Source organism: Camelus bactrianus, chromosome 33 (genome assembly GCF_048773025.1).
Source record: "Camelus bactrianus isolate YW-2024 breed Bactrian camel chromosome 33, ASM4877302v1, whole genome shotgun sequence".
NCBI lineage: Eukaryota > Metazoa > Chordata > Mammalia > Artiodactyla > Camelidae > Camelus > Camelus bactrianus.
This window is the reverse complement of record NC_133571.1, coordinates 8489518-8505869: the sequence shown is the minus strand read 5'-3', so window position 1 is coordinate 8505869 and position 16352 is coordinate 8489518. Positions and strand designations below refer to the sequence as shown.

Sequence of the window (16352 nt, the reverse complement as noted above, 5' to 3'; positions counted from 1 at the left end):
GGGACAAACCCTCTCGTGGAGCATCATGGTAGTGAATATCGTACAGGGCTCCTTTTGCTGGTAACACACCTTCTTTTTGCCTGGCCACCACTTCCTTTCCCAGCCTCCGTTTAGACATCAGTTCTTCTGGCAAGCTATCCCTGAACCCCTAAGACTGGGCTGGGGGCCCCCACCCCGTGCTCCCATCTGTACTTGTCCCATCAGAGTACTGAGGACATTAATGGAAGTGACTTTACTTTCCAGGCTTTCCAACCGGATTGGGAGACTTTTGAGAGCACACACCGTGCCCGTATCATCACGGTGTGTGCTCTCAAAACTCTCCCAATCCGGTTAATACAGCGCCCGCCACTCAGTGTTTATTGACCGAAATTAACCTTGGGCAAGTATTTTAAGTCTTCTCTACTTCCATTCCCATATGTATTAAAGGAGAAGACATCTGCTCTGAAGGGCACGTGGAGGATAAAAGAGGCCACGTGCTGGTTTATGCTAGTAACAGAATCCAGGGCGAACTGACCAACAATCTCGATGAGATACGCCAGGATCACCCCATCCCGGAGGTCCTGTCTCAGGTCCTGCACAGGCTTCACCGCTGGCCTCTTCTTCAGCTGTGCATTCACCCAGGCCACGTATGCCTGCAGCTGTTGCTGGAAAATGAAAGGTGGAAATTAGGAAAAGGTTACATATTATTCTTACCCTCTGCCCTGCACCCTCTAAGGCAGCATGTGAGATTGGGCCATGGTGGGCGATCTATATCCAGAGGGAGAAGGAGAAAGTTTTAAGGAAAGAAAGAAAGATGGTCAGACATGCAACATGTTCTCAAATTCCTAGTTTTACACCAGCCTCCAGGGATGAGCTAATCTCTAACCTGGGTGGCAGGGTAGACACAGAGACACAGATGAGTGTTTCAGTGATTGTGACTCCTGCTTTGCTTGCGTTTTGCTCTGTTGACCAGGATAAGGGCTGGACCAGAACTGCAGCCAGTTTTCATCAAATGTAATCACTGCTGCCAGCAACCCACCGTGCTTCTCAGGAACAATCACTCATGTCCTGTATGCATAATGGACTGTGATACTGGTAAGAACTGATCTTGGGGAATCAGGAATCCACAGTAAACCAAGCTCAGAACCGCCTCTCCCATAGCTGCTTTCTTCATAATGAGGCTTAGCTGAAATCAACCCCAGATTTATTCTCCTGAGCCTATAATCCTGGGATTGCTACAGAGTTCGTTTTAATCCACCCTTTACAGTGTCAAAGAGGATCTTGTTATCTGAAACCTGCACAAAGAAGAAAAAAGAACGGGCTGTGATGAACAGTGTTCCTGAAGACTTGGGGAGAGTGGCTTTCATTTATTTTCAGACAAAGCTAGGACCCAGTACCATCAGAAGCCTTTCGGACCCAAGCAGGAAATGTAACTCATCTCAACCCTTAGACAAACTTACAGATTCCATTTTACACAGAGCTTTTATATTCAGGTGTTTTTGTCTGATTATTTGGTCTGAAGATGGGCACTAAATATCAAAATAGCACATGAACAATGTCACAGTACAGGCAGCAGCTCTGTCTGGTTTCTGCAGAAGCCCACGACCCAGAACCTAAAAATTAAGTTCAAGGGCTAATGCTATTAAATTATAATTTGGTTAATGTACAGTTGATTTCTAAGCTTCAAGTACTTCCTTAATGAAATGATATTGGAAATTACTCACTGGCTGCTTCCTGAGCTTAAATTAAATCTTCCCTATTTTCTCTCTCTCTGTCAATCTGTGGGAATAAATAAAGTCCTTTGGAAACCAGTGCTCAGGCAATAATCCATGAGCTACTGACAAACTGCAGGAAGTGCGATGATCAGCAGGAGGTGGGGGGAGGAATCTGATGTTTATGGAGTCCTATCACAAACTAAACACTAATTTTGGTGTTTTATAATGTGTTTTAAAGAGTTAATAATGTACCTGGAACACAGCCTGTCACACGATTGATGCTTACTAAATGGTCATTATCTTTTTTATGATCATCGTCTAATTCAGTTCTCACAAAAGCACGAAAGCGAGGTCGCTATCTTATCCATTCTATGGATGAGGTTCAGAGAAATTATGTAACTTCTCCAATGTCCCCAAGCTAGGATAGCAGACCTGGTCATGAAGCCCAGAAAAAGTGGTCCAGGCATTTACCCAGGGCCTCTTGCTATTCAAGTCACCCTGCAGAAAAGAGGTAGCTGCACCTTCCGCCTTAACATGGGTCAGACTCCCGTCGAGGTCTGCTCCCCCGGTACAGCCACGACACTGTGTGAGGCAGACCAGGCAAACGGCACCTCTAAAGCAAATCACTCTGCTCCGGGAAAAGCAGTGAAGACCAGAAAGGCACTAAGGGTAACATCTGGGATCTGATTACTTGGTTTGGGTACAAAACTCCTAACCCATCTCCCTGTATCTCACCCTCCACCCACCCTCCATGCATTCCTGCTTAAATTCCTTCAGTGCGCTGTCATTATCCTCAAGCAAAATCCAATCTCCTTAGCTGCGTCTAAGTCTGTCTTGTGCCAGCCTTTACTTTACCTCTTCTCCAGCTTCACTCACTCCTCCCCACATTCACCACGCCATGTTTCAGTTCATCCAAACCATGTGCAGTGCCCCAAACGTACCACGTTTTCCAGCCACTCTACCTCCCTCTGCCTGCCATCTCCTCTTCAATCTCATCTCAAGCATCACCTTTTCTAGGAAGCTTTCCCCGACTCTCCCACACACCTCCAACTCTGGTCTCCTCGGGGATGTCCTGTGTCACACAGTCAGCTCAACAATAAGTTGAGTGCAGGCACTGGACTGTTGTGGGGCCATGAGGAGCCTCATGCCTTCAAGAATCTTTCAGGAAAAAAAGAGAAGAGTGGAAGAGGAGGAGGAGCTTGCAGGCTGGTAGAGACAGGCGCTACGACAGGGGTGTTCCAGGGGCTGAGTCTTTGCCCAACCTGAAACCCACGCTCAGCGGAGTCCTCTGAAGGAGGAAAGGAGGCAAAGAGGACAGTGGACTTAGGGAGCTCAGGTCTGAACTGCGTTCTATGCAGGGAGTTGTAAGAGTTCAGAATTGTTGGACTCAGAATAACAGGTGCTCAACAAATATGTTTGAATTAGTACATCATTTGTCACATTTCATCAGGCCAAGATTTAAAATGACTGGAAAAATTAAATACGCAGGGGCAGATGAGAACAAGTATTTTTCATTAGGCCAACATAATTTTACTAAAGTAACCACAACCTTCTTTCGGTCATTAACCTTAACTTTGGTGAATAGAAGTTAAGTTGTCTCTGCTGCAAAACTGCTTTGAGGTTCCAAACAGTACTTTACACGCATATTAACCACAGCTCTGGTCTTCCAACAAAAGCGGATGCTACGGCATAAATGGTAAGAATACCCACCACTTTTCTGAACACCTGCTCTGCGTCAAGAGCTATGCTAGGTCCTTTAAACACATTCTCTCTAATGCTGTTCTGCCGAGGAGGTTTTACTGTATCCTTCTTAATGTGAAAAGTAGCATAGCATTGATTATTCTCTTTGGACCTGCACTTTTCACTTCATCTAATGATCACTTAATACAATCTGTAAATCATGCTATATTGGTCAAGAAATCTTCCTTATCTTACATCTACATAGTACTCCATTATGTGGACGTACTATAGTTTATTCAACCATTCTTCTATATATGGGCATTTAGGGTTTTTTCCCAATATTTTGCAATTACAAACAATGCAACAATGAGTAATCTTACGCATGAGTATTTTCATGTTGGTGGAGGTCTATCTTCAAGGTAGATTCAAAGATTGCTAGGTAAAAAGGCACGTAAGTGGGTAACTTTATTAGACATTGCCAAATTCCCTGCCAAAAGGATTGCATCTGTTTGCATTCCCATCAGCAACGCACGCGAGTGCATTTTCCCACAGCCTTGCCAACAGAACATGTTGTCATGCTTTTAAATTTTTGCCAATGTGATAGGTGAGAAATTGTATCCTAGGCTGTTTTAATCCTCATCTCTTTAATTATGAGTTTGAACCTCTCTTTGTAGGTTTAAGAATTCATTTTATATCTTTGTCTTTTATATCTTTTTCATGAATTGTCTAGTCATATCTTTTCCCTATTTTTTAATCAAAGGACCTATTTTTTTGGTCCTTTAGTGCCTCCATTTTTAAGAATTCTTTATGTATTAAGAATGTTACCCTTTTGTCTTTCATATGTGTTGCAGAGATTTCCCAGTTTGTCAGTAATTTTTTGTCTTGGTTTATGTTTTTTTGCCCATGAAAAGGTTTTTATTTTTATATAATGAAATTTATTGATATTTTATTTTACTGCCTCTGAATTTTGAGTCATGGTTAGAAAGCCTTTCCCTAAACTGAGGTGAAAGGATTCACCTCTGCTTTTTTCTAGTTCTCATATGGCTTTAAATTTGTTTCCCTTTAGATCCCTGATCCACGTGGAATTTATTCTTGTATGTGATGGGAGATACAGATCCAATTTATCTGTCTTCAAATGTCTACCCAGTTGTTCCAGCACACTTACTAAAAAGTCACTCTTTACTCCAGGGATTTGAGATGCCACCTTTTTATCATAGACTAAATTTCCATAGTTCTTGGGTCTATTTCTGGATTTTGTATTCTACATCACTTGTGTATTTGTTTATTCATGCACCAGCACCAAAATTTTTTATTTGCAGAGGCCTTATGGTATATTTTAATATCTGGTGTGGCTAGTCCCTCTCCCCTGAAGTTTTTCTTTTTTTTAATGTTTTCTTGACTATTCTTGAATATTTATCTCTCATATGAGCTTCAATATTTATTTACCTAACTTCCACAAAAAAAGCCTGTTAGAATTTTTATTGTGATTATATTAAATTTAAAAATTGACATGGCTTGGGGAGAACTGTCATCTTTATGATGTTGAAACATCCTATTCAAGAATGTGGGTTGGCCAAGTCCAGGAAGTGCAGAGAGTTCAACACAGGATCAATCTAAAGAGGAACACACCAAGGCACATAGTAATCAAAATGACAAAAATTAAGGATAAGGAGAAAGTATTAAAATCAGCAAGAGAAAAGCAACAAATAACACACAAGGAAATTCCCATAAGGTTATCAACTGATTTTTCAGCAGAAACTCTACAGGCCAGAAGGGAGTGGCATGATATATTTCAAGTGATGAAAGGGGAAAATTTACAACCAAGAATACTCTATCCAGCAAGGCTCTCATTCAGATTTGATGGAGAAACCAAAAGCTCCACAGATAAACAAAAGCCAAAAGAATTTAGCACCATGAAACCAGCTTTGCAACAAATGTTAAAGGAACATCTCTAGTCATCAAACCACAAGAAGAGATACATGCACCCCAATGTTCACAGCAGCATTGCTGACAATAGCCAAGACATGGAAGCAAACTAAATGTCCATCCACAGATGACTGCAAAAAGAAGTTGTGGTACACACACACACACACACACACACACACACACACACACAATGGAATACTACTCAGCCATAAAAAGGAATAAAATAATGCCATTTGCAGCAACATGGAAGGACTTGGAGGTCATTATACTAAGTAAGCCAGAAAGAGAAAGAAAAATATCATATGATATCACTTATATGTGGAATCGAAAAAAGGGGGGGCATAAATGAACTTATTTACAAAATAGAGATAGACTCATAGACATAGAAAACAAACTTATAGTTATAGGAGGTGGGGAGGGGGTGGGGAGGGATAAATTAGGAGTTTGGGATTTGCAGATACTAACTACTATATATAAAATAGATAAACAACTAGGAACTACTGTATAGCACAGGGAACTATATTCAATCTTGTGGTAACCTCTAATGAGAAAGAATATGAAAACAAATGTGTATATATGTATAAGTAAATCACTCTGCTGTACACCAGAAACTAACACAACATTGTAAATTGACTATACTTCAATTTAATTATTTAAAAAAAATTTTTTTAAATCTCTTCTTTCTCCTTCCACTTTTACATTTTCAAGAATTTATTCCTCACAGATGTTGATCATGCCTGTGAACTGTCTTATCTTATCAACTCCATTTACTGTCTCTTTGCAAGCAAATTGTGTTTTTTGGCAACTGTTGAGAATTTTCGGTCAATTTATTAAATTCTATTAAAACCTCTAAAGAAAAAAAAAAAACAATGGGGGCTGGTTTTCCATTGCTGATGAAATGTGTGTTTCAGGGATGTTTTAAAGTTTTCCTCCTGTAGCTTTTATACATTTCATGTTAAGTTCATTTCTAGGTATTCAATACTTCCTTACTGTGATTGTAAATGAGGTTTTCTCTACCATTACTTTCTCTAATTGATTACTCTCTGTTTTGTGAAAGCTGTTCGTTTCAGTAGGTTAATTTTATATCCTGTTACCTTATCTTTTATTGTTTGAGTTTTATTAATGATTCTCAATTATTTCCAGGATTACTATCATATCATCTACAAAAAGAAATCGTTTTACTTCTTTACTAAGCCCTGTGCCTCTAATCAGTTTCTAAACACCTCTGGTGCAAAGTTGGACAGTAGTGGAGACAGTGGACATCCTTTCCTTGTTCTGGACTTAGAGAAAATACCTGTAGTATTTCCCAATTTAGAAAGTGACTGCTTTCAGGAAGAAAGTATATATATTTTATCACATTAAGAAAGACTCCATCAAGTCTTATTTTCTTTAGTGGTTTTATAAGGAACAGATGTTAAATGTTGATGAAAGTTTTCTCAGCATTTATGAGGATAACTCTATGATTATTCTTCCTGAGACCTATTAATATGGTATATGTGGATCTCCTAATTATGAATCTACCTTGCATTCTTGGAGTTAAGTCTACTCGATCATAATGAATTATATTTTTAATGTGATGCTGAATTCTGTTCACTAATAAACCATTTCTCAGTGCTGTATTAGTACTATATTTGTTGTCCTTTTCAGGGGCATTTATAAATAATATTAGTCTGTAGTTTTCTTTTTTGCACTATCATGTTTAGATATATTATACTTGCTTAATTTTTTTAAAAAAAAGCAGAAAATTTCTCCTCATTCTCAGTCCCCTGACATAATCTACAGAGCACTGGGAATATCTGATAAGTGGAGGTTTGGTAGAATTCCTCTGTGAAATAATCTGGGCCTGGGACTTTTTCTGAGCAATAGTTCCTTCTTGAGGTTCTCCATTTCTTCTACAGAAACTTCTCTGTTTTACATATTCTGTATCTATCAATTTTAGTAATCAGCATTTCCCTAGGAAATTATCCATTTCATCAAAATTTTTAAGTGTCTTTGCACAAACCTGCAAAGACTCATAGTTTTTCGTGTTTCAATAGTTACTTCCCCACTGTCATTTCTTATTTTGTATATTGGTGCTTTCTCCTTTTTTTCTTCTTCATCATGTTAGCTAGTAGCTTGTCTATTTCCATAATTTTTTCCAAAACTCTTCAAAACAAAATGGTTAGAAGCATCATTGCTTTTTTGGCCGAAATCCCTCTAAAATCACAGTACCTGGAAACAAACACAGTATTCTAGGTATAAAATCAGGCACTCAGCTTTCTCATCCAAGATGTTTCACACTCTTTCCTCCTTCTCTTCCTCCTCCCCTTCTTCTCCCCTTCTTTTTTTGTTACTACCTCAAACCGTTGACTCACACTGAACTGTCAACCAAACTCTTAAAAATTCTTAACACATTCTGCTGTTGAGCCAATCTCTCCCATTTTCATTCTTGTATAACTGGTCTTCTTGATCCGTATTTACCTTTAACACATTTCAACTTGGTAGATCCCATCTCACCAGATCCTTCCGGACCCTGTCATTTCATGTACTCAAATCAACCAGCACTGCCAGGCATTGTGCCAGGCCCAGTGATTATAGGCACATACATAACTATGCCAGAAAGTGATTACTGCGACAGTGGAGAAGAGTTAGAAAGAAACAATATCTGTGCACAGAAGAGCAACAGGATGGAAAGAGGTGGATCTCAGAGAGGGTCAAGAGGGAAGAGGATGTTTGTCAGTTGGAGAAGAGGAAAGGGCATCTGAGGGAGAGATGATTAAAAAAAGAAAAAGAGGAAGAGCCTGAAGGCATATGGTATCTTGGAGGAATAGCCAATTAGCAAATTAGTGTGTTGGCAGAGCCGTCAGTGGCAGGTGATGATGGAGAAATAGGTCATCAAAAGGCCTACCACACTTAGACTTAAGGCTTCAAGTCCTTCAACAGGAAAGTGCAGAGTTTTGAAACAGGAGAGTGAGACTGGGAGATCTGTATTTTAGAAAGGTCACTCAGGACACAGTGTGGAACATGGGACAGAAAGGAGAGCATCGAGCTGTAAAGAAGACCAGGCAATAATTCAAGTGAGAGAAGATGAGAGCCTAAACTGAAGCAGTACGGTTAGAAAAGGACAAACTGGAGAGGTGACTGACGGGAGGGAGGCAGTGACAAAAAGAATCCAGAAAGTCACACCTGAACGGATGGTGATGCTTTCACTGAGATGGAGAACACGTGAAGAGCAAGTCCTAGGCAAAGCAAATAGTTCAGTTTTGAACAAGAGCCTGAGCAACTGCAAAACATCGGGGTAGAGATGTTCTGCAGCCAGCGGCAAGAATCAGATCTAGAGCACAGGAGATGGGTATGGGGTCGGGGGTGGATGCTTGAGAGTATCTGTGTGTGATGGGCACAGCCACAGGTGCAAATGAGAGAGTAACACCACTTACTGAGCATCTACTGCATGCCAGGTACCATGCGAGGCACTTCACCACATCTTTTCATATATATATAGTGTGTGTATGTGTGTACACAGTTGATCCTTGGGAACAACGTGCGTTTGAACTGCGAGGGTCCACTTACACCAGATGTTTTTCAGTAGCAAGTGCTACAGCACCACACAATCCGCAGCTGCTTGCATCCACTGATGCAGAACCACAGCTGGAGGCACGTGGCACAGGGGGCCGACCGTAAGTTAGACACAGTTTTTTCACTATGCAGAGGGTTGGCACCCCCAACCCTCCTGTTGTTCAAGGCTCAAATATGTAAATATATTATTTCCTCCCATGACATTGATTAGAGATGGGGAACTACTATTCCCATATTACAGATGTGGAAACCAAGGTTCAGAGCAACAACATGCCCAGGGTCACAGGGCTGGTAAGTGGCAGAACAAGGATCTCAGAACAGTGCTGACTTCAAAATCTGGGTTCCACAACATCCCCAAAAGGCAAGTGAACTATAAGAAGTTATTTGGCAGGACAGGGAGTGGGGAGAGAGGGCACTGAAGGGAAAGAAGAGAATGAAAATGCACTGAGTGCCAGTCCTTGGCAGCCACTGAATGGAGCACTTTATATGCGTCACCTCCTTTAATCCTCATACCCACTCATTAAAATTGATATTATTAGCCTCATTTTTCATACAAGAAACCTTGCTCAAGATCACAGCACTGGTAAGTGATGAAAATGGGATCTGAACCAACTCCATCTTACAATGAAGAATGCATCATTTCTACTACACCAAAGAAAGCATACAATGAGAGAAAAGGAAGGAATACTCAGGGCAGAGGCTGGGATACATCAACATTAAAGCGACAGGTGAAGTGAGGTGAGCAACAACAACAAAAAGTGATTTCAGAACATGCAATCAGAAGGACAGAGAAGAATCAGTAGAAAGTGTTATGTGGGAATCCAGGAACCAGAGAATGTTAAGACGGGTGGTCAAGAAGGTCAAATGCTGTAGAAAAGTCAGGCTGAAGACTGGAAAGCCCATTTCATCTAACATTTAACAGGCTTTGGTGATCTTTTTGAGAGCTGACACTGTAGCACAGTGGGGTGAAAAGTCAGATGGCAGTGAACTGAGAAGACCCCAGGAAGTAGGAAGACAGAAGCACTGAGGGGAAGAGAAAGGGTCTTAGCTGGAGAGGAAGGTGGGAAGGAATCAGGGCTCTTTAGGATGAGAGGTCATTTGCAGGCTGAGTTGAGGGGTTGGTGAAGGAGAAACAGACACAAGGGGAGGGGTGTGAATGATGCAGCAAGGTTTCAGAGGAGGGGAAGAGGGCCACCTCCTCCTCTGATCAGGACGAGGAAGGAACAGGTACCTCTGTGGGGAAACGCGGAGGTGGGGACGAGGGCAGTTGAAGGAGCTCAAGTACAATCACCCTTCTATTCGTTACACCTGGTTCATCTGTTGAGCGTGAAAGGGACAGGGAGGGTGAAGGAGGTTTCAGGAAAAAGGACCCTGTGGGAAGCTGGAAAGAACAGTGACTGCTAAAGATTTCCTGGTAGCACCAAGACTCAGCTAGGACTGGAAATCATAATTTTGTAATTGAATCAATCAGCAAGGTTATATGATTTCCTCTAGAAGTGACCAGCAGGCCCAGACCATGAGTGGAAGGAAACAGAAATAGTTTAATGGAGGACTGGAAATGGTCAGAGGAGAGGCAGTGATTAGCAGGGCCAAGGAAGTTAGGGTGGTGGTGATGAGTTGGGAAGCCCCATGAAAAATACGGCAGGACCCCCAGGCAGGGCCACTACTCTCCTGCCAGCACCATTCAGTTCCCTGGACCTGTGGCATTATCTCACTTTTTAAACTCTGAAACAGCTTACTTCTAGGAAAGCAGAACTTATCCCTAAGATTCTGTTGGTTCCCTGAGCTAATGCCTGATTGGTCCATTTCCCTCACTCCTGATTGGTCCATTTCTACAAAGCTTGTTCCTAATTAGTCACCTTTGTTATACCTTATTTGCATATGATGTTACAAAATGTTGCAAAGTCTAGACTGGTAGCCTATAAAAAGCCTGTGTAAACCTACAGACGGGGTCCAGAGCTTGGAGTGTTAACTCCTCTGGACCTGCTGGCGTAATAAACCTGAGTTCTCCAACCCTTCAAGTGCTGCTTGGTCTCTTGCCTGGATCCAGGTTGCTGTCACAACTGAGCTGTAACACTGAGCTGTAACACACTTTGCCACAACAGTGAGAGTGTATTTGAAGGGACTGATCATGGGATCACTGGCACCATCATGTTGATCATGGCACCAGAGAGAAGAAATCAAAGAAAGCTGATAAAGGAAAGTTGATGAACTGAGATGATGGAGAAGAGAACTTGATGTGATTGAAAATAAATTTAATGGGAATGGTGGAGTGTGGAAAGTGGGGCATTGAGCGCACAGTCTCAGAGTTCAAGATCCCAGGGGAAGGGCAATTCTGTGGAATAAGTTCCAGGATGTAGCCTCAGTATGTGGCCTTACTGAAGCACAGAGGGGACAATCATTGCAGTGGGGACCATCATGGAATCGGGGGGCTGTCTTCATCATGGACCCTGAAGTCATTCCAGGAGAGTGGTTGATGTTAAAATGCTCAGGATAGTTAGTACTCTGCCCAGATTCATGTGATTTTCAAAACTGATAAGCATGCCTTCAATGAAGTCATTGACAAAAATATTTTAATTGAAGAAAGGCCTTTGTCATGTCATTACATTACTACATCTGCATGGTCTATTAAGTGGCATCTAACAAAAGATCAGAGATGCACAACTGAGTGGGGCTATTCTTGTCCACAGGTTAAGGGTCACATTGACTTCAGGTCTCCACCCTTTAAATCTAAGTTGGGAGCCAACCACTAAACTAAGCCTCCGTTTGTCTCCTCTTTGACCTAAAAATGCCTGTACTTCTCACCCAAGGGGTGGGAAATACCTTGTTCTTGCTATAAATGCCTACTGCTGGCTCTGGAAAGAAGTAACTTGAAAGACCAAGTAGGCACTTATGAGGACCAGCCACCCTACCCGCTCCCCTTCCCCCACTGATGTTTATCTTAAAAGAGGCCTGTGGTGCGAGCCCAGGCCCTGAGCAGCTCTGCTACTTGGTTTCACAATTTTCTAGCGCTGCTCCTGCAGCAGATGAAATAAACACAGTGCTTTCTGCAAGAGGCTGGTACTCTCTGGGGGGTGGACTAGTAGTAATTTTCTTTCTTTTTTTCTTTTCTTTTCTTTTCTTTTTTTTTTTTTTCTTTTTTCTTTTCTTTTCTTTCCTTTCTTTCTTTTTTTTTTTTTTTTTTGTCTCAATCTTTTTTCAAATTACAACTTCTGTGAAATCTAGATATATAAAATAGGGAAAAGCAGAAGTTCTCTGTTAGGGCTGAGGGGTTATCTGTAGGTCAGTTCACTCACTTTTTCTCTACCTCCATCCACCTCCACCCAGACCCCCAATCTTCTGAAGTAACTCCTTGGGGCTTCTTTCAGCAACTGGGGAAAACAAAAACCAAAAACACTGCATTTTGTTTCCTTCTAATGCTGTCTTTTTAAAAGTCTGTTACTCAGTAAAGACAAGATACAAGTTTCTGAAATAAGAAAATATCTGGGTTATTAAGAACTATACCTTAAACACGCCGCCAGTTCTTGATCTGTTTCCAACTAGAGCTGGAGAAGCACAGTAGGAGGACAGTCGGGTTCACATCCGGCCCCTGGGGGTGCTGTAGCTCACAGCTCTTGGGGTAGCTGCCCAGCTCACAGCGATTCCCTTTTACAGAAACATGTCCCTCTGCACACACAGTGGAGGGCCCCAGGAACAGCGGGTATCCTATAACCCCCGCCACTGGCCACAGGTGACTGGTCTAGCTGAATTGATTGGTCAAATCCAGGCAATCCCTGGAATTTTCTGATCTGGCATTTAGGAACAGAATCAGGATTTCCGGTCAAGATGGCAGAGTTGTACATCCACATGTTCGCCTCTCCTCACAACTACAACAAAACCACAACTGACTGCTAAATAAACATTGAAAAATAAAGACTGGAACCTAGCAAAAAAGGTCTTCTTCAACTGGAAACATAAAGAGGGAACCACAGCAGGACCATAGGAAGGACACGCTCATGATATAATTGGGTCCCATATCCCCCAGGTGGGCGACCCTCAAGCTGAAGAACAATTAAGTCCCAGAGGCCCTCCCACAGGAATGAGAGCTCTGAGCCCCACGTTCTGGCACTGGGAGAAGGAGGAGACCCCAGGACATCTGGTTTTAAAGGTCAGCGGGGCTTAGCTCCAGGAGCCCCACGGGACTGGGGGAAACACAGACTTCATTCTCTTGGGAAGCATACACAGAACCTTGCGTGCATCAGGTCCAAGGGCAGAGGCAGTGATTTCATAGGAACCATGGCCAGACTGCCTGCTAGTTTTGGAAGGTCTCCTGAGGACATAGGGGATGGCTGCGACTCACCCAAGGGACATAAAAGCTGGTGGCAGATATTCCAGGAGTGTTCATCTACATGAGCTTTCTTGGAAGCTGACATCTTGATAGGATCATTAGCACCAAGACCTTGCCCCTCCCAATAGCCTGTAGGGAAGCCTCAAGCCAAACAACATACTGGGTGGGAACACAGCCCTGCCCATTAGCAGACTTCCTGAGCCACAAATGCCTCTAGACATGGCCCTACCCACCAGAGGTCCAGGGCCAACCTTCACCCAGCAGTGGGCAGGCACTGACTCTTCCTGCCAGGAAACCTGCATAAGCCTCTAGTCCAGCCTCATCCACAAGGGAGCAGATACCAGAAACAAGAAAACAACAATCCCAAAGCCTGTGGAAGGAATCCACAAACACAGGCAAGACTCTACACAGGGACCAGCTGCAACCTGGCCCTTAGGTGACAAGAGAGGAGTGTACTGCTGGGACACATAGAATGTCTCCCACAGAGTGCCACCTCTCTAAGATCGAGAAACATAACCAACCTACCTAAAAATACAAATAGAAGGATAGACAATATGAGGCGGCAGAAGAGTATCTCCCAGGCCAAGGCACAAGATAAAATCCCAGAAGAAGAAATAAGTGGTGAGGAGATAGGCAATCTACCTGAGAAAGAGTTTCAAGTAATAATGGTGAAGATGTTCAGAGACCTTGAGGAGTATAGAAGCACAAAGCGAAGTTTTTAGCAAAGAGTTGGAAAATATAAAGAATACCCAGAGTGGAAGAATAAAATCACTGAAGTGAATAACACACTAGATGGAACCAGGAATAGACTAAACGAGGTAGAAGAATAGATGGGTGAGCTAGAAGACAGATTAGCGGAGATCACTACTGCAGAACAAAACGAAACAAAAAAGAAAAGAAAAAAGAATGAAAAGAAATGAGGATAGTTTAAGAGAATTCTGGGACAACACGAAGCACACTAACATTCACAGTGTAGGGGTCCAAGAAAGAGAAAAGAGAGAGAAAAGACTTGAGAAAATTTTTGGAGAGATAATAACCGAAAACTTCCCCAACTTGGGAAAGGAAACAGTCACCCAAGTCCAGGAAGCACAGAGAGTTCCACACAGGATCAACCCAAAGGCATGCAGTAATCAAATTGACAAAAATTAAGGGTAAGGAGAAAATATTAAAATTAGCAAGAGAAAAGCAACAAATAACATACAAGGGAACTCCCATAAGGTTATCAGCTCGTTTTTCAGCAGGAACTCTACAGGCCAGAAGGGACTAGCATGATATATTTAAAGTGATGAAAGGGAAAAACTTAAAACCAAGAATAATCTAGCAAGGCTCTCGTTTAGATTTGATGGAGAAATCAAAAGCTTCACAGATAAACAAAAGCAAAAAGATTTCAGCACCACTAAACCAGCTTTACAACAAATGTGAAAGGAACTTCTCTAGTCATCACACCATAAGAAAAGAGAACAAAAAGAAGAAAGAGAGAGAGGGAAAAAAAAAAAAGACTTACAAAAGATTGCTTTGGCAGTTCAGTCTTTTATGGTTCCATATAAATTTTAGAATTGTTTGTTCTAATTCTGTGGAAAATGTCGTGACTACTTTGACAGGGGTTGCATTGAATCTGCAGACTGCTTTGGGTAGTACAGCCATTTTGATAATGTTGATTCTTCCCATCCAAGAGCACAAGATATCTTTCCATTTCTTTGTATCATCTTCAATTTCCTTCATCAGTGTTTTACAGTTTTCAGAGTATAGGTAACCTCCTTGGTTAAGTTTATTTCCAGGTATGTTGTTGTTTTTGATGCAATGGAAATGTTTATGCCAATTATAAAATTCTGGTTTTTGAAGTAAAAAAAAGTGAATGAAGGGCCACAAATGGCAAAATATCCTTCTTTTTTATGGGTGAGTTGTATTCCATTACATATGCTGCCTCTCCTTTATCCATTCATCTACTGATGTGCACTTGGGATGCTTCCATATCTTGGCAATTATAAAAAATGTTGCTGTTAATAGTGGGGTGTATGTATCTTTTTAAATTAATTCTTATTTTGTAGTTGGCTTTATTCCGTTGATAATTACGTAAGTTGAAAAAGCTAAAGCTTTAAACGTTCTTAGAAACAATGAACAGTACATATATGTAAATTCTTAAAATATGCGCAGTATATTGTATATATGTATTTACATGCAATATATTGTGTATGTGCTGTCCAATTGTAACAATTCCACCTAATAAAACTGAAAAATGAAAAAGAAAAAGGAATAGAACCAGTCTTCTGTCTCTGTCTTAGTCTCTCCCTGGCAAAGTTGTAAGATATAAAAGTTAGATGTTGTCATAAGCCATGTTGCCCACCTGAGAGAGAAAAGCCATTTGTAGTGAGATGGAATAAAGCCACCTACAGAAACAACCAGAGATAAGAGGCAGAGAGCAGAGGGAGAGATCCTACCAGCATTTGAGTTCTTGATTTTCACTGTTTCTGGGTCTCTGCCCCATCCTTGCTCTTTTCCGTGGTTTAGTTTTTCAGCCTTTCCTTGGATTCCATGAGTCAGTAAATTCCACTTTCTATCTCTGCTAGTTCAAGACGGGTTCTTGGCACTTACAACCAAACTAACATAGAAAACACGGCAATCAAACAGACAGCGTCAGTGACAGCACAGAGCTCTTCTCAGTCCAGAATCAATCTCTCTAGCTTGTTCTGGGGAAGCTGGAAGGATGCCTGTGTAATCCAGAGGTCTAAATAGCCTGAGAGTTTTTCACGACAACCCTGAGTCAGACGTCAGAAGAAAAAGTAGATGCAGCAACAGTCAAAGCTGGGTCAGCAGGATTTTGGCTTGACGAGACTGGACCGCTCTCAGGTTGTGAGCAGCGGGAACACCAAGGAGTGGCTGGAGGCTCCAAGCTCCATCAGCTTCCCCCAGGTCACTCCAAATAACCGTACAATAATACAAGTTGAAACTCTTTCAGAATAAGCAACTCTGTCCACATTCATTTGTGCAAGAAACCTTGACCTTGAAAGCTTTCTTGCCACCAAATGTAAACTTCTTTCTGTTTCTCTTTGGGATCTCCAGTTCCCTCCAAATAAGTTTGTAAACCCAGCCTCTGCTCTCTACCTCCTCCAAGTTTCTAGATCAAAGAAAATTCCTGCAGGCAACTTAACTCAGAGTTGCAAAAGCACTTG

At 41.8% G+C, this 16352-nt stretch overlaps 1 protein-coding gene across 3 annotated transcripts in view; it reads right to left on the bottom strand.

Moving 5' to 3' along the window:
* The window catches only part of DIXDC1 (DIX domain containing 1), a 71432-nt gene that overhangs the window by 41175 nt on the left and 13905 nt on the right, over window positions 1-16352 (bottom strand). For all 3 annotated transcript variants that reach the window (XM_010968909.3, XM_074357191.1, XM_010968908.3), the window contains one exon: window positions 515-644. In XM_010968909.3, the coding sequence (XP_010967211.1) occupies window positions 515-644 (130 nt within the window). The remainder of the gene's footprint in view (window positions 1-514; window positions 645-16352) is intronic.